This window comes from Cyprinodon tularosa, unplaced genomic scaffold (assembly GCF_016077235.1).
Source record: "Cyprinodon tularosa strain WSP-4 unplaced genomic scaffold, ASM1607723v1 ctg18, whole genome shotgun sequence".
Taxonomy (NCBI): Eukaryota; Metazoa; Chordata; class Actinopteri; order Cyprinodontiformes; family Cyprinodontidae; genus Cyprinodon; species Cyprinodon tularosa.
The window spans coordinates 912,623-931,709 of record NW_024038608.1 but is presented as its reverse complement, the minus strand read 5'-3'; the positions used below and the strand labels follow the sequence as shown (position 1 = coordinate 931,709).

Here is a 19,087-nt window from a genome sequence, read left to right as displayed (position 1 = left end):
TTTCTGGATTGGTTTTAATTTTTTTATTTCTATTTACAAAAAATGTTCTTTCCTTTTAACAATAATGATTTAAAATCCGTGGCTCCAGAGGAGCTCAGCGTTTCTTCCAGGTGAACTTGCGTCTCGCTCCCTCCTGGCCGGGCTTCTTCCTCTCTCTCACTCTTGGATCTGGAGTCAAGAGTCCGGCTGCAGATATAGAAAAACAAAGTAGAAGCTGCTCAGCTGTTCTCACATGTTAAGAGCCAACACTTACGACTCACCTTGTCTCATTGCCTCTCCTTCTGTCTCCGACAGGAAGCTGAGCAGCGCCTTGGAGATGGCGAGCCTTAGCGCCCCCGCCTGGCTCGACCTGCCGCCGCCGCTCACCGTGGCCTCCAGGTCGAAGCGTCCCAGCACGCCGGCGAACTGCAGTGGGAACATCAGCTGCTCCCTGAGTGAAAAAAGGAAAAGAAACAACGGAGAGATAAGAGAGCGACGGGGGGGAAAAAGGCGGAGAGGAGCAGATAGCGGGATCAACTGCGGAGGCTTAACGTCTGCTCGGCCTCCTCCAAATCTCCCAGGAAGTTCTGACTCAGCAGCACCCGCCTGCGTTCTGGATGGCGTCCCACCCTGAATGGCCTCTGGCTGCTGACAAAGTCAGCTGTCACCTCTGCGCTCCAATTACAGGCCGTCCTCACACGGCGTGACGACAACACCGCCGGACTCTCCAGCACAGCCACTCAGCTGTGTAATTAACTTACAAGGAGATAAATAAATAAACCAAGCCGCTAAGCGTGACCACAAAGCTGCTTTCCAGATATTTTATTCTACTTTTTCCAGGGTGTGTGCGTGGATAAAAGACGCCCCCGTTTCACATCGTAAAGGGAGACACCGTCTGTGGACGGAGTGATGCGAAGCTGCAGCCGCTCCTACCTGTCTTGTAGCACAGGGAAATAGTGGAGGTAGTCTTCGCCGTTGATGGTGATGCGCCCGGAGCCACAGTCGCGAACAACTACCGATGATCTAGACGTCTTCCTTTTCCCTAAAACAAAAAAAACATTTTTTTTTCTTCATATCACACTTTGTGTTTTTTTCTTCCAATAAACCTTTAGAATTTCTGTACATCTTCAGTATTAAGAACTAAAAGCATTATTGAGGCAAAAAACACATAAAAAAGAAGACCCCAGACTTTAGAAGTTTAAATAATTATGATAACAAAAAGCTAATTTGTTCAAACAAGGACGTAAAAAGGGTTTAACGTCATAATAACGGTCTTTATAAGTCTTCTTTAAATTATTTTTTGGGTTAATTTCTGATTTGTCAATCAGGTTGAAGTGATTCATTTAAGAGAAAATTGATGTTTTTGATGGAGAAATTCAAAACTTGAAATCAAAAAACTGCACCAGGTCTAAAGATGGCCTACCTTCCGCCGTGCTGAAGTCCACCCCTTTCTCATCCTTCTGCAGAGGGGGCACTATCTGATGCATGGACTGCGCCTCCAGCTGCTGCCGGTAGCGCAGGATGAACTCCTCCTCCAGGCTGCTATAAGGCATGGACAGCATCCGCTCCATCAGCTGGATGAACCGGTCATACTGGAGAGGAGGAAAAGCATCCCTTTTCTCATGTCTGACCAAACCGAGAGAACCAGAGACCAAAGCTGTTGCTCTTACGTCATGAGAGGAGATGGTCTCCACCAACGTCGCTTCGAGCTCCTCCTTGGTGAGCCACCTGCTCGTTCCCAGAGAGCTGACGGAGACAGGGAGCGGGTTTAAATTTCAGATTACTTCAGGAAATCCCTCGTCTTTATATCAAAGGGCTTTTTACTGACATCTGCTTGGGTTCGGCAGAGAAGAGTCCCTTTGCTCTCAGGCGATCTTGATGCTTCTCGATGTTCAGGACTTTAGCGTACAGCTCCTGAAACACATCGAAGATGGCGGCTCATTCAATACTCCTTTATGAGTCAGTAAGGGGACAGGTACAGGCTGACCTGCATGGTGGAAGATAACGGTCAATAAGACAGATGGGCAGGTGCCTGAATGTGTAAATGGAAGTTAATATACCGTAAAATGCTTTAGGATTGATATTTGTTCCCTTTCAACTCCTAAATATGTGAAACACAAGTTTACAACTTAGGAGCACTACTTACATGTTACAGCTTGGCGAATCCAGATAAATCTACAAGAACGAATCTACAGCCCTGATGATGCATCACTCCCTACCAGTGGGTGGCAGTGATGCACCTGAAGGTTTTTCACCAACCACCAATGAACTAACCTGACAACAGCCAGGGCGGAGCGAGACATGCATCTGGCTGTTGTCAGGTTACCAATGAACAAGAAGAGGAATAAAACAGAACTATCCATCGAATGTATACCGAGTATGCGTTGAAAAAGCTGTTTTAGCCAAAGATATAACGTTTAATCAGTGGTTCTGTTTTTTGTTTTTCTTCTGTTGTTTAATGTTATTTGGTGAATAACTTTCAGGTGCAATACCGCCACCAAGTGGTGAGGAGTTTTAGAGCTTCATCAGGAGTTATTGATTTGTAATAGTGAAAAAGTTATTCATACCAACCTGTGATTGCTATGAGTAAACTTGTGAGCCTTATTCTGAAATTGTGATCGCGTCTTGTAAATTTGTGATTTCAAATTTTCAAATTAATTTTTAAAATTAATTTGAAGATTCGAACACGTAATTTAATGATTTAAAATGTTTAAATTTGTAATTTGTACAGGTAAATTTGAACATGAACGTTAATCATTTAAAATTTAAAAAATTTTAATTTATAAGTGTAAATTTGTGATTAAAATTTTTCAAATTTGTAATTTGTACACAAATTATTTAAAAAACACACATCTTGTAAATTTGTGATTTAAAATTTTCAAATTTGTGATTCATACATTTACAAATGTATTTTTTTTTTATTAATTTGAGATTCAAACATGTAATTTAACGATTTAAAATGTTTAAATTTGTACAGGTAAATTAATCATTTAAAACTTTCAAATCTATGATTTGAACATGTACGCTAATCATTTAAAATTTTGAAAATTAATTTATATGTGTAAATTTGTGATTTAAGTTTTTTGAATTTGTAATTCGTACACGTAAATTATTTAAAAAACACGTCTTGTAAATTTGTGATTTCAAATTTGTGATTTACATCTTTTTTTTTTTTTATTAATTTGAAATTCGAACATGTAATTTAATGATTTAAACTGTTTACATTTGTAATTTGTACAGGGAAATTAATAATTTAAAACGTCCAAATCTGTGATTTGAACATGTACGCTAATCATTTAAAATTTTGAAAATTAATTTATATGTGTAAATTTGTGATTTAAGTTTTTCGAATTTGTAATTCGTACATGTAAATTATTTTAAAAACACACGTCTTGTAAATTTGTGATTTCAAATTTTCAAATTTGTGATTCGTACATTTACATAATTTTTTTTTTTTTTATTAATTTGAGATTTGATTATACATCAACATTTTTATACTTGAATTTTTACATTTTTAAATGCTGCATTTCTAATTCATATGTGTAACTTTGTGTATTACACGTTTACATTTGAGTCAAACTTTTAGATTTGTAATCCATACATGTAAATTTGTGATTCATTCTTGAGGTTTTTTCAAAATCTTAATTTGCATTTATTAACTTAAATTTAAATTCAAAGATCTACGTTTATGTTTCTATTGATATAAATCTCAGCTGATAGACCTGAGGAAGACTCTGTCATGGCGTAAAGCACAGACAGCGGGACACGCTGGTCATGTCCCTGAGGGCAGACACCCCATAACCCTCCGCCCCACTCTGCGTCTGGGCAAAAGCTAATTTCCCCGTCAATTATTCACCAGATGTTTGTTTAATTCCTTCTTGATGGAGTGTGGCTAATCCTCTGCCACTCTGACCAGCGATAGACAGGGAGGAAAACATTGGGCTGGTGGGTACCACTCTGCAGGAAAACGGTAATAGAAAACTGAAAAATGAAAGCATGAGAAGAAAACGTACAAATACAGACTCTTACAACCATGAGGAGTCACTCACATGGATTACTTGGTTGAAATGTATCTGTAGCAGAGAACCGGAGCGCAACTCATTCATCTCTATTGAGTGCTTTTTTATATGAGTGAAATCACCTTTCAGGTCAAAGTGCAAAGAAAGTGGCGTATTTGCATCTGTGCGTGACATCTATGATGAAAAAAGGTTTTTCCTCCACGGTTTTGGCCATAAAGAGCTCAGTGAAGTTAATGTCCCACACTCAGCTGAGCAGGAGGGGTGATTTACGCGCCGCCGCCCCCTCCTGGCAGCACCCTGATCAGGTTAGTGTGACGGGAGGGAGGGGTAGGATAGCGGAATAAATTAGGAAACAAAGAAAAGGCGGAAGAGGTGGAAGCTGTGTAACAAAAAGGGGTGATTGAGGCAGAAATCCTGCAGACAGCTGTCAGACATGTATCGCATACATATTTAGACCTACAGTAGCAGCTTGCTCATCAGAGGGCAGAGAAAACATAAGAGCATGGCATCATAAACCCACTGTACTAAGAGAAAAATTAAAATATCTTTGAACACAAAACCAGACGAGCAAACCTCTAAGTCCAAACTCTTCATGTCACTGCAGTTTGTTGTTTCTGAAAATTACCCATCGCAGCTTTAAAAGTGACAATGTGTGAAAGAAATGTGCCGAGATGTTTAATGACATTCCCCTGCCCTGGGCTGCCATCTTATTGTATTAAAGGGGTTTGAGTGTCCCAATGACCGTAAGAGCTATGCTGTCTGGGGCTTTACACACCTAGTAGGGTCACCCAAGGCAGACAGGTCCTTGTTGAGGGAGCAGGCAAAAAGCAGCCCAAAGACTTCTTATGATGCAATAAATGGACATAGAGTTCCCTCGCCCGGACATTGGTCACCGGGTCCAGACTCTGGAGCCAGGCCTGGACTTTCGTCCACTCTGGAGTTGCCCCTGGTGAGAGGCGCCGAGCAGGAGTGGGCATACTTGTTGCCCCTTATCTTGGTGCCTCTACGTTGAGGTTCACCCTGGTGAACAAGAGTGTGATCTCTCTCCGCATACGTGTGGGGGGGACGGGTTCTGACTGTTGTTAGTGCTTATTTGCCAAACAGCAGTTCAGATTACCACCCTTTTTAAAATCCTTAGGAGGGGTACTGGAGAGTGCTCCTCCTGGGTACTCTCTTGTTCGACTGGGAGACTTCAACGCTCACCTGGGCAATGACAGTAAGATCTGGGGGGGGGGGGCGTGGTAGGCCATGAGGAGTGGCCTACCTGATGTGAACTCAAGTGGTGTTCTGTTGTTGAACTTCTGTACTCGTCATGGATTGTCCATAACAAACACCATTTTCAGGCATAAGGGTGTCCATTCAATGATTGACTGACTTTGAATGACTTTGTTGTCATTTAATCTGACCTGCAGACGCATGTCTTGGACACTCGGGTGAAGAGAGGGGCGGAGCTCTCCACAGAACACTACACAGTGGTGGGCTGGCTGCGATGGTGGGGGAAGACGCCGGGCAGAACTGGTAGGCCCAAAGGTCTCAAATTGTGAGGGTTTGATGGAAATGTCTGGTGGAGTCCCCCGTAAGACGGCGCTTTAACTACCACCCCCGGCAGAGCTTTGAACATGTTCCAAAGGACGCTGGTTGACATTGATTCTGAGTGCCCCATGTTCTGTGCCTCTATTGTTGAGGCGGCTAGTCAGAGCTGTGGCTATAAGGTTGGTGGTGCATGTTGTGGCAGCAACCCCTAAAACACCCTAGTGGACAACAGCGGTGAGGAAAGCTGTCAAGCTAAAGGAAGGAGTCCTATCGGGCTTTATTGACCTGTGGGACTCCGAATGCAGGAAACAAAAAGCAGCTGCCGGAAGCTAACATGCTACAATCCTATCAAATTAGCCATAACACAGCAGGCAACTATAGCTTACAAAATGTAAGTTAACCTTAGATTAGCCATCTTTAAGGCTTAGATTATGGAATATGTTCACAAGGCATAAAAATGTTTTCCAGTCTTACAGCTGAAAGACCATTGATGTATAATCTGAAACTGCGCTTCCCAAGAATCTAAACAGACACATAAGCAGGATGGATGACTGACTTACGCTGCACTTACATGCATGAGGGAGTAGTAGGACTGTTTGCCGGTGTAGAACAGGAAGTGGAAAGGCCGGCCGTCTGGTCCCCACTGCACCGCTGGAAAACAAAGATCAGCTGACCATAGGTAATCAACCTAAAGATGATATCAGAAGCATCTGAACAAACATAACGTACCTCTCTGTTTTGGAAAGACCTCATCAGGATGCTGCAGATGGAAAACCGAGAATTAACCATTAATTTGTCAATACAAAGAATACTGAGGTCGTTGGAGCCAAAAAAAAAAAAAAAAATCTGAAATATTTTAATCAGATATGCGTACGTGGAATCAAACAACCAGCTGATGAATCCCACTTACCAGCTTTAAACCAGGTGATAGAACTGTTTTCATACATTTTTTGCAATGTCAACAAGAAAGTAGATATCTTTTAGTTTTCATTTCTATATTTCTACAACAAAATATATCAATCAATGTGAACAACACTTTTCAAAGGAGCAGTATCAATTTATCGAATAGTAAAGGTTGGCGTGGATGCCATATTATGTTGGTAAAATTGATTTCCCAGCAATTCTGGATAAAAAAAAAAAAACTTGCCTCTCTTATGAGATATTTATATATCAAAAGAATTAGGTAAAAGATCCCCACCACTAGTTAAAACTGAAGAGGCCTCTTGGATAAGAGGCGAAACTTCATGTCCAGTTGCCTAAACTGAACTATTTCTACAAGCTAGAACATAAATTCATTTACTTGCTCACTTAATAGACTTCAAGATTATGGACTCAAATATGAATTAGAAAGACTGTTGAAGGTAGAGGGTGTGTCATTTTTTATAATGTTTGCATGTCATACATTTGGAATTTTACCTGATTGTCTAATATAAAGTCATTTATTCATTTGCCTATTGCTCAATTTAAGCTTGAAGCGTATGCGAGGTCTGCACAGCCAAATTACGTCATTTGAGCATCCACGCCCCTCCGTGTGGACAGAATTTCTGCACAGAGAACCTAGAAAAATTTGTAACTACTTAGACGCCACCGCGCGGAAAACATGGCAAGCGAGAAGCAGCTCCTACTGGCAAATATAAACATCAAAGAACATTCCGCGATTTACCTCATAAATACCACTACTATCAAAATATTGTGGAAAAAGTCCAGGAAAGAAATTACTGTTGCTCTCGAACGGCATGAAAAGGCTTTGATAAAGTTGTAAACAGCTGTGTTTTCTACTTCCTCGTGTAGTGCCGACGGTGTTGTCAGCTTGCCGTTTGTGCTTAAAACGCCAGAGCCGATCAGATCAGGGGAAAGCCGCATTGTAAATGCGACAACGGCTGTGACGGTGGCACATTTTCCACACAGAATGTCCGTGCATTGAGCATGATGACAACTTTACTGACACCTTCAGGTTATATTATGTAGATATACTTCACCATTGCTCAGTTAAGTGCTGTAGTGGGGAAAAAAGCATTCAACTATTCACCCTAGTTAAATAAATGGAGATTGATGGATTTCACTCAGTCCGCACTTTATTTTCATATATTGCAAAGAGAGAACAGTTCATCATACAGCCCTTATGGCACGGTAATCAGCCCTGTTCTGCCTGAGCAGCGTTAGTTCCCCCTTACTTACAACTAGAGCCCTGCACTCCAGCGGGAGTCACAGGACCCAACACAAAGCAGTGTGGCGCAGGACAAATATTGAAAGCTCATTGCTAATGTGGGGGGGAGGGAGAGCGCACAGTGCGGTGATAAGCGGCAGTCTCACGACCTAAAAAGGTGTTTTAAAACTTAAAATAAAATTTAAAATAAAATAATAAATTATCAGTCTATGTCTATCATATATATATCTATATATATATTTATATATTAGGGATGGGACGATTTATGAAAACCGTCCGAACCGTTCGGTTCATGCGCTGCTCCTTTTTCTCATAAGCGAAACATTTACACTCCCGAGCAGAAGGTGGCGGCACTGCGACCAAAGCCAACCACCAGTAGTAAACAAGAAGAAGAAGAAGAAGAAGCAAAGCAGCTTAGCGGGGTGTTGCAGGGAAATAAATCAGTTCTTGTGGAGAATTGTGTGGGTATGGCGAGTGGGAAAGAACAGGAATTGGAAGACGCGCCAGCAGCACTTTATAGGTCTGCTGTATGGGACCGCTTTGCATTTAGAGTGATCTACGATGACGGCGGAAAGAAAGTTGTGGATAAAAGTGCAACACGTTTTGTTTATGCTAACAGCAACATGTCATGCTAACCCCAAAATCCCTCATACTCCGTCAGCAACCCCCGCTCCGCCCCGCTGCGCTCCAGACCGGCTGCTCAAAGCAAAGCCTACAGCCCCCACTGTGGCTCCCGTCCGCTCCCCTCTGAGTCCCTTGGAGATGGTAGAGAGCATGCGCGAGATGATTAATTCAAAGCAGCAAAACATACGGAAATGATCCAGGGTTTCCGCGCATCATTTAAAATAATTACAATCCATTATTTTTGGGGGGATTTTTTCATTAATTTCATAAATTTTTATGGGATTTCGGTGTAACAATCAACATGTATCGAACCGAAAACCGTGACCACGAAACCGTGAATCGAACCGAACCATGCATTTTGTGAACCTTTCCACCCCTAATATATATATATATACACTATATTGCCAAAAGTATTTGCTCACCTGCCTTGACTCACATATGAGCTTAAGTGACATCCCGTTCCTAATCCATAGGGTTCAATATGACGTCGGTCCACCCTTTGCAGCTAGAACAGCTTCAACTCTTCTGGGAAGGCTGTCCACAAGGTTTAGGAGTGTGTTTATGGGAATTTTTGACCATTCTTCCAGAAGCGCATTTGTGAGGTCGCACACTGATGTTGGACGAGAAGGCCTGGCTCTCAGTCTCCGCTCTAATTCATCCCAAAGGTGTTCTATCGGGTTGAGGTCAGGACTCTGTGCAGGCCAGTCAAGTTCATCCACACCAGACTCTGTCATCCATGTCTTTATGGACCTTGCTTTGTGCACTGGTGCACAGTCATGTTGGAAGAGGAAGGGGCCAGCTCCAAACTGTTCCCACAAAGTTGGGAGCATGGAATTGTCCAAAATGTCTTGGTATGCTGAAGCATTCAGAGTTCCTTTCACTGGAACTAAGGGGCCAAGCCCAGCTCCTGAAAAACAACCCCACACCATAATCCCCCCTCCACCAAACTTTACACTTGGCACAATGCAGTCAGACAAGTACCGTTCTCCTGGCAACCGCCAAACCCAGACCCGTCCATCAGATTGCCAGATGGAGAAGCGCGATTCGTCACTCCAGAGAACGCGTCTCCACTGCTCTAGAGTCCAGTGGCGGCGTGCTTTACACCACCGCATCCGACGCTTTGCATTGCACTTGGTGATGTATGGCTTGGATGCAGCTGCTCGACCATGGAAACCCATTCCATGAAGCTCTCTGCGCACTGTTCTTGAGCTAATCTGAAGGCCACATGAAGTTTGGAGGTCTGTAGTGATTGACTCTGCAGAAAGTTGGCGACCTCTTCGCACTATGCGCGTCAGCATCCGCTGACCCCGCTCCGTCAGTTTACGTGGCCTACCACTTCGTGGCTGAGTTGCTGTCGTTCCCAAACACTTCCATTTTCTTATAATACAGCTGACAGTTGACTGTGGAATATTTAGGAGCGAGGAAATTTCACGACTGGATTTGTTGCACAGGTGGCATCCTATCACAGTTCCACGCTGGAATTCACTGAGCTCCTGAGAGCGACCCATTCTTTCACAAATGTTTGTAAAAACAGTCTGCATGCCTAGGTGCTTGAATTTATACACCTGTGGCCATGGAAGTGATTGGAACACCTGATTCCAATAATTTGGATGGGTGAGCAAATACTTTTGGCAATATAGTGTATATATATATATATATATATATATATATATATATATATATATATATATATCACAATGTGCTGGATATTGCAGCTCGTGCCACGTAACGCGCGCCATGCACTATGCGGTGAAGAAATTCCTAAATTAATGACAATGCCTTGAGCAGTGGACGAACGTCGGAATCTTGCGGGAATTGCGGGAAGGAGCGGGACAAACTATTACAGGTGCGGGCGGGAGTGGGACTGAAAATCGTAATTCTTTGTGGGAGCTGGCGGGAGTGGGACTGAACACTGCGGGAGCGGGACTGGAAAATCTGTCCCGTGCAGGCCTCTACGTACAACATTGGAAAGTAGTCAGAGTCAAACCGAATTACAGACATTTTGGTTAACAGTAACATGTTATGAATAAACCTTGAGAAAGAATCTGCCTTGTTTTGGGAGGAAGCTATGTCTGGTCTACAAACATTCTCACACAGGGGCATTGTGTGGTTTTGCAAGTGAAAAAGACTGAGTGAAAACCTTTATAGCGTGTAAATAGGATAAATTGATATATGAAATAAGAGAAATCTAAATTATCCGACAACAGTGTGAAAGGAGCTGACCTGGTACCTTACTGGCACTAAGTTGCATGTGTAAAAGGCAGTGATTCTTGTTCGACTCAGGAATGTGGTGTAAGTATATTTACTGGGAGTTATGTGAAATTTGAATCCCACTTTTGACAGCAGGGTGGTTATGACTTTTCTCCAGTTTAAAAAGTTTAAAGGAGCTCAAGGCCCCAGTAAAACCTTTACATAAAGATACATTCCAGATTTTCAAGATAGAAATTAAAGATGTTTTTAACCACATTCTTGTACATTTTTATTTCCTGAAACTAGAACGACAAAACTGTGATAAACGTGAGCAAAATTAAGGACAAAGATCTACCAGATCTTAATTTTTCACTGCTTAAATAAGTTAAGTTTTACTACAGTGACTGAGATAAAAGTGAGTTCTCACCTTCATGAAGGGCCGAGCTTTCTTCTCAAACAGGCCGGAGGGGAAGAGGTAGGCGATGCTCCGCTGTTGGGGAGAAATAAAAAGAACAATGAATAAATAAATAAACAGTTTAGGTGATGAAGGCTGACATGTCCGGAGAACACGGGTCGATGAAGGTGACGGAAGAAGAGGCGCGAGCTGCTTGCGGGTTCATGGAGAGGCGAGTGAGATCTGTGTTACTGTGAAGCAGCAGGAAAAGGCTCTCAGAGGACGCGCTGGTCGCCCGGCGGGTCACTCAGAGTTCATCAGTGTGACTGTTATTAGCAGGGCTACAGATGGCGCTGCTAGGGAGTGCGTTGGAAGAGCGCTGGCCCACCCCCCCTATCCACACTCACAGCGACAGCCTGCCTGTCCCTCTCTTCCTCCTCCTGTCAGCTCAATTAGTGAAACGGCAGGTGCTGCTCGCGGGTAGCAGGTTGCTGCCTTTAAGGTTGTCACAACGACAGAGAGCTGGTGGAAAGGGAGGGAAACGGGGGAGGCAGGAAAAGTTAAAGGGTACAGAGAATTAAAAAAAAAAGAGGGTGGAACAGATGAGGACACACCTGTGCTCCCCGAGAGATCCGACACAATATGGAGAGGAGATCCCGTAGGAGCAAAGATGGAGGGAGGAAGAGGGGAAGCTGTCGGATGTGGATCTGAGCGAAGCGATCATGGATGATGGCGTAAAGGCTCCAGAAGGACAGAAGATGATTGAAAAAATGTATAGAAACCAGGAAAAAGACAAAAAAATGAAACTTTCAAATATTTTATTCATTTCTAGCTCTGGGAAAATTAAGAGTTGGAAATGTGAAAAAAGCATCATCACCGAATTACATGATGGTTTGGAAAGAGATTGTATTAAATTGCACCAAACTATCTTTGAAGACGACCAACATTAAAGTTTAGAAGGGAATAAATTATCGACTTAAGATTGGCTTATTTTAGTCAAATATGTACCGTCTGACTGATCAAGAGCCTCACTGGAATTTAAAAGAGAAGTAGGGCTGGAGTAGAAATCTGGTCTAGATTATTCACACTGTTTCATGGCAGCAATAAAAAGTAGGGATGCACGATATAATCGGCCCCCTATCGGTATCGGCCCTAAAACTGAATATCGGACATCTGCCACCCCACCGATATTTAACCCGATATTTGATCAGCTTCTGAGTTTCTAAAGTCTAAAAAAAAAAAATAATAAATACTACTTCTTCTACTTCCTCAAAAACTTCTTTTTTACAGACTTAAAAACTTCTAAAGACAAGGGAAAAAATATTGATACATTAAAATATCACAATATCTTCATATGCTGATATATTGCCATTTAAAAACACCATATCAATCTCTTTTACTAATGAAATATTGCTATATGTCATCGTTATGCTACGAACTCCCCCGAAAATTCACGAAATTTTGCCATATTTTTTATATGTTGATATATTGACGCGGCATCGACCTATTTTACTAACAAAATCTCACAAGAATTTGCAAAATATCACGAGAGTTTGTAACAGAACGATAAAATTTCACGAGATTTTGAAAGTAAAATAGATCGATGCCGCGTTTTTAAAAATCAATTTGATATCAGCATATGAAAATATATTTGAGTATATTATTTTTCCAAGTGTCAGAAATGGATAACAAAACTGCTATTTTCAATGACTACGTATTTTTGTCCAGCTTTAACATCGGTATCGGTTATCGGCTACATGAGTTTTAAAATATCGGCATATCGGATATCGGCCAAAATCCCAATATCGTGCTTCCCAATTAAATAAATCCTTACTAAACCCGTTAAGTTCCCACATACATAGCGCGTATTTAATCGAGCTGCATGACGGAGCAGCGTAGCTTCTCAGCTGTTTGGAACATGGTGTTACTATAAATGGGAAAGGCTTTTTTCCCCCACTTCACTGAAACAGAGGCCGTTTCTCAACATGTGTACTTGTGCTCTCTCATGTACTTTAAATACGTCATCATCCTCAGCCCTAGTACTGTTCCAATTCACAAGAACAAGAAGACAGAGAACACTAAAGTCCTCCCTATTTACCCAGCATGCATCAGAGCAGACTTATCCGTTCTTGAGATTGACAGCTGTCCCAGCATGCACTGCAGTAGCAGCAGCTTCCAGTGGATTACTGACAGAGCTCAGAGTAATAAGTTAAAAGTTCTCTTTTCTGTTGCTGTTGTTCAATAAAAGAACGTTTTACGATCATTTGAGGCAAGAACATTATACTTTTATGCGTCACTATATGGCCTATTTACTGATTTAATGCATAATTGTTTTTTTTTTTAAGTTCCAATGTTGCGACGATCATGGCAATCAGCTGACCTCCAAGGGTAACCGCAGACAGGGCTAACATTAGCCCATCTGTAGCAGCCCTCTCTCGGCATAGCCATACCTCTGGCTCTGATGGCGATTTTTTTTTGTTTTATTTGCCAAAATGTTGATTCGATCTGCATTTATCGGTGTTCATTATTATTCCCCCACTAGATGAAAACAGTAAGAATGTATTATTATCTAGAGTGCATTAATAACACGAGGTTAAATGCAGCTCCAGACGAGCCAAGCGTGTGATGATGTCACAAGTACGCTTCGGTTGCAATTGACCCATATTTATGCTGCGTGCTCTATGCTTTTTTCTTTTATAGTTTTATGTCTGCTCATTGGAAATAATAACTGTTTCACATATCTTTTACTTTTTTTATACAGTCACATAAAAGTTTCCTGCTTTGCTATACCTTAAAAAATAGGTTTAATAATGTGTAAGAAAACCTTTCATTTGTTAATTCAGTCAGTGCTTAATACAGCTGGCACAATAAAATGATAAAATATAATAACATACTATTTTTTATCAATTAAGCAACAAAAACAAAGTCCATGTAATGGATACAAGAGAAAGTTAAAATCATAACTACATAAGGTTAGTTAAATTTAGTTGAATTAATTAATCGGCAACTTGGAGCCCTAGAGCTGCAACTAACGACTATTTAAAAAAATCATGTAATCTGTTATTATTTTGATTAGTTGATTAAAAATTGCATATCAAAATGTTCCCTGAAGAAGACTTTGTACAAAATTAAAACAGGTGAAAATAAAACTTTTCATCTTCAGTTCTGGATAGAGCGCATTGACAGACCAAACAGTGTTTTTTAGATCTTAAATGCAAAATATTTATATTTTTTTTACAATGCTGATATAACTACTGCTATAAATGGGTTGCTTTGTCAGCTAAAGGCTTGTTTTAGAGTCTCTGTATTCCAGTTAATAATAAATCAAAAAGTTGACAATTATTTCAATAATTGATTAATCCAATTAATTATTTTAACACAAATTTGTATATATGAAAACAGGATCTTGGTTATTTTTTTGTATTGTATAGAACTACAATATATTTTTCTTTGTATATTACTTAAACATGTTCTTTTAATTCACTTTTTTTTTCATGTGATAGAAGAAAAAAAACGTCCCACTAAGTCCATAAAAGAAAGAAAACACCAATATTTGAGAAAATCCTGTCTGGCAGGCGTATCAGTCTACCTCTGATAGAAACGATTAAAAACATCCCAGTGGTTTTATAGAGGACACGTTCTGACATCAGAGTCTGGAAACTTAAAATCCAACATGAGAAGATTTTTATTTTTTTTCTTAAAAAGACATTGATCTTTGAATGGAAATCAAAAATGCAATTATTTATTGCACCAAGTATCTCATCGAAATACAGTAAAATGTCAGACAAGTGTTAGAGCGGCTGTGGCCAGAAAGGAGACTACAAACATATATTCTGGGATTGTCCCAAAATTAAAGAATATTGGAATGATGGGAGGAAAAAGATTGAAACTATTTGCAAAGAAAAATTTAACTGAGCACCGACCTTTTGTGGTAAAGAGTTAAGGAAGTGATAGGAAAGGAAAAAAATAACAGCAAAATTACAGTTTAGAGATAAATTGTTTCAAGAGACATGGGCACCTGTACTTATGGAGATAGAAAAACCTTAACAGCTCCGGAACTTTAACTGTAATAATTTTCATCGTCTGAATTGATAGGAATTCAGAACGTGTATGGATTAACATATTAAAGTGTTCTCTCTAAACTTTTGAATTTTTTTTTTTTTAATTATGCATTTGTATTTGACTTGGCTTCAGTAAATTGTTTTGTTTGTATTTATAAATCAACACCTTTGGGAAAGGAAAATGTAAACAATGTATGAAATTCTGTAAAGAAATGGTTTATGCCTTTACCAAAAAAAAAAAAAAAAAAAAAAAAAAAAAAGACATTGATCTTTGTTTTTGCTGAAAGAAAAATGTCCGATTAAGATGGCATCTCTTCAGGGAACAGAGGTTTCTGACAGAAATAGAATCTGTCAGGCCTTTTTTGCGTCGTGTGGCAGGGGTTACCCTGCCCTGATTGCTGACATCTTTTTGAATTTCTCCGGCTCTTTCTGTCCGTCACACCTGAGGCGTACCGACTCCAAACCAGAGCGCAGGGACTCATCAAGAGTCCTCCCCGATTTTCCAGATTCGAGGCCGCTCCTCGTCACCTCGCTTTTCATGGCTCGCCGCAGATGGCTCTATTGATTACTTGAGGGGACGGAGCAGGAGGCAAGTGGAAAATTGGGCTAAATGTTTGGAAATTTGGCTCCAACAAAACAAAACAGCAAACAAACATGCGGGGGATGAGTCGGAAGGTGTGACTAATCAGGTTAGATGGAGGACGCCACGCCAAAGGCGCTGATTAAACATGAAGCTAGAATCTTTCTCTACAAAATAAAAGTCTAACTTAATCACTTGGATGAAGATAATGAAACGTCCATTAAGATATGAAATATACCTGATATTGTTTTAGCAGGATTTCTTTCATTTTGGCGAAAAATCAAACAAACTTTGAATTATTTCTTCAAAAAAATAAGAGTCTGAGGTGTGAAATTAAACATCTATAGAAAGGAATATTTTCTTAATTCAAAAATTTCCTGATCTGGAAAAAAGTTAAAGCAGTATTTTATGGTTTTAAACAACTTTTATTCTGAGACACAAAAAAATAAAGAAATAAGAAAATACAGCTGCTTTTTATGGAGCATTAAAGCGCAGAAAATAAAAAACATATAAAAATAGCATACAATAATAAAATTTTATTAAATCCTAAAAAGTAAAATTAAATAATGAAATATGCTGTTAAATTAAATACAGCTTTTCAACAATGAATAGATTTTATTTAATTATTTCACTTGGCATTTATTATGATTCAACATAAAAAATGTTAAACTTTTAAAGGTATAGAGGAGGATGTTCTTTTTCCAGGTGGATCATCTAAATAAGTGGTCCTCCTAACTGTCAATCATATGGTGATATCTTTACGTAAGGCCGTCCTACATGCTCATCCCGTTAGCTATTTGTTTGAGCACATGTGCACTTTAAGGCGTGTATCTGTGGTGAGCTACAGTTTCAGCCGATCATTAAAGCTCACTTTTCTCAATTTAAAAATGGGTCGTAAGAGAAAAAGAGTCTACGAAATGTATGACAACAAAAGAAATGCGTCAGAAGAGGCAGATATATCCTGGAATGCTATGCGAGGAGAGCTCTCTGCGCAAAGCATTATGGGCCAGCTGTCACCACAGGCTGTCGCCACCCGACAGCAGTGACTATTAAAGATGGCGCAGACACCTTGCAGTGGAGGAGGAATTTGCCAAAGGGGAGCCAAAAGCGGTGATCATCCGTCTGAACGGTAAGTTAAATGAGTTTGCTATAGAGTCAACTCTATAGTCCCCGCTCTATATAGTGATTGAGGGATTAAGAGGTTAAGGCGGACGTTTGGACACAGTAAGCTTGTATGAGGGATGCAAACAGCTACTTTTAAACAGAGCGTAGACGAGGAGAAATGGGCTTGTGGATGCGTTTAATAGGCGTCTGGAGCTACAGGGTTGTGCATGGAGAGGGTGGGTCTTTTAAAAATTTCAAAAACTTTTCAACAATACCTTTAATTCAGCAAGCTTCATCAAACTCAGCGGACAAGACTAAAGACTCCTCCATAGAAACTCCTAAAGACTCCTCCTGATGTCTGATTGGTTGCTTCCTACTTAGCAAGATAAGGTATTTCCTTCATGCATTTTTTTTTATTCTAAAGCCAATATTATCCCTGAAAAAGGCAGAAATAACCTCAAAAAGGTGTTGCAATTTATCAATACAGAGAGAAACTCCAGCATTTATTTATTGCATTACACATTCACACCCATCCATTTAATTCTATGTTTATTTATTAGATTTTTCTCGCTTAACCCCTCCATAGCTGATGTAGGTCATAAGCAGGTTATAGCTGTCCGTCTTTCACAAACTTCCTCCATCTCTAAAAATAACTACAATTTAGTTTTATGAAGTTGATTGTGTAAAACAAAGACAATATTGTAGCCAGAATCATAGCTGATGTCACATTATTTGTTAAAGCTTAGTAATTGTTTTTGTAGGCAGGTTGATTTCTATCGGGGAAGGATGTGCTGATCTTAAGAGTTCTTTCTGCCTACTTCATTTTGCCAAACGGGTTCTGTTCAGTTTCTCCTTCATACTACAGCACTGATATTGATGACACAAACAAATAAGCAAATATCTTTTGTCACCTATCTAGATTTTATGTAGAATTACTGAAGGTTTCACAAACTAGAAGAAAATTCTGATTCTTTTCTGCATCTCCAGGAATTTATAGGTTTTGTTGCACATGTGAAAATGTTATGTTGCATTAAATAAAATAAGACAATGCACAGATTCAACAAAAATCCACTGTTTATAACTAGCGAATAAACTCACATCTATGTCCTCCTGAGTGAAGTTTTCGGGGTCCTCGCCCATCATGTTGGCCAGGTGACGCTTCCCGATCTCAAACTCCTCTATCTGCTTCTGGATAAACTCGGCGGTGAACTTCTCCGGTCCTAAGGACGCCAGGTTCTTCCTGCAAAGGGCAGAAGAGCAGGATATCTGCGAAAAAACAGCAGAGCTGTCATTAATGCAGCATTATCCCTCGAACAACTCCCCCAAAACCTAAAATAGGATATAACAAAAGCCGAACTGTACATAAAACATTAATATGTCAAATAAACTCGCGAGAAAATAAATACACTTTGTTTAGAATAACTTTGAGGTTGATTTAGTTTATTTAAGAGATCCGTTAAGCAAGTTTCGGATGAACAGGACATGCTAACACAAGGACGTCTATGTTTTTTCAATATTAATAAATAAAGTTACACAAAATCGATTTTATTAATTTCGTATTTTAAAGTGTTTACCTGTCGGCATAACTGCGGGGTAAGTGGGTTGCAAGGCGAGGCGAATTTGACACTTTTTCCCAATAACAATCTCACAACGCGACCACAGTTCGCCGCCATCTTGGCTGACGACAAACGCGTCGTCGGCGGAAGTTGGCATACGTCACGCTTTTGTAGATATGTTTGGTCAAAATGTAAAAAAAAAGAAACCCAGTGCCAAGTTTTGATCCAAACTCCATTTATATTCATTATTATTTTCCTTTTATAAGTAAGAAAACAACTAGCGAAAGATTAAGAAATATTCTATTAGGAGATGTTGTTTTTACACCAGTTTGTATATTTTATTGATCCAAAACTTTTGAAAATCGTCACCTTCTTAAAATAATTGCCTAAGTCATTTTTTGCAATTTTTCAGGAAACACAAAAAACTGAACCATTTGTTGAATAAATGATATTTACGAACAATTTTAATAAAAAAAGTTGTAACAACAGATGTCTTTTGACATACAAACAGCAAGGTCAGTCAAACATGGAACATGACAGAATTAAATGACTTAGGCAAATTTCTGAACATGCCTTTGTGATCTAGGCAATTTTACAGCACAAACTAACAAAACATAAGGCTGAGGAGGCATGTGCATTTTTTCCACTTCTCCTTCCAGCTCTTCTTTGCTGAGTTTTTGTCTGATGCCTATTAGTGTGGCAAATTGTCAAAGAAGTGATGACACTCGACAGGCATGATGGGTTTCATTGACTGGAGGTCCTGGAACTTTCTCTCTTTGATTGGCAGAGCACATGGAAACAAACTTATCCATACCATTGGCCCATTTGACACCTGCACTCTTTGTGGCAGTTCTTCCCACACAGAGTCTTCTGAAAAGGA

The 19,087-nt window shown here is 40.0% G+C and overlaps 1 protein-coding gene across 1 annotated transcript; it reads right to left on the bottom strand.

The window, feature by feature from the left end:
• Nucleotides 1–18,356, bottom strand: mrps9 (mitochondrial ribosomal protein S9). Its single transcript, XM_038282157.1, has 11 exons — nt 18,226–18,356; nt 17,750–17,917; nt 10,940–11,002; nt 6,261–6,291; nt 6,103–6,182; nt 1,808–1,893; nt 1,650–1,725; nt 1,403–1,571; nt 913–1,021; nt 261–430; nt 1–186 (listed from the first exon to the last, which is right to left on the bottom strand). The coding sequence occupies exons 1-11, from the start codon at nt 18,322–18,324 to the stop codon at nt 95–97; spliced, it is 1,143 nt and encodes a 380-aa protein (XP_038138085.1). The 5' UTR covers nt 18,325–18,356; the 3' UTR covers nt 1–94.
• Nucleotides 18,357–19,087: the final 731 nt, after the last annotated feature.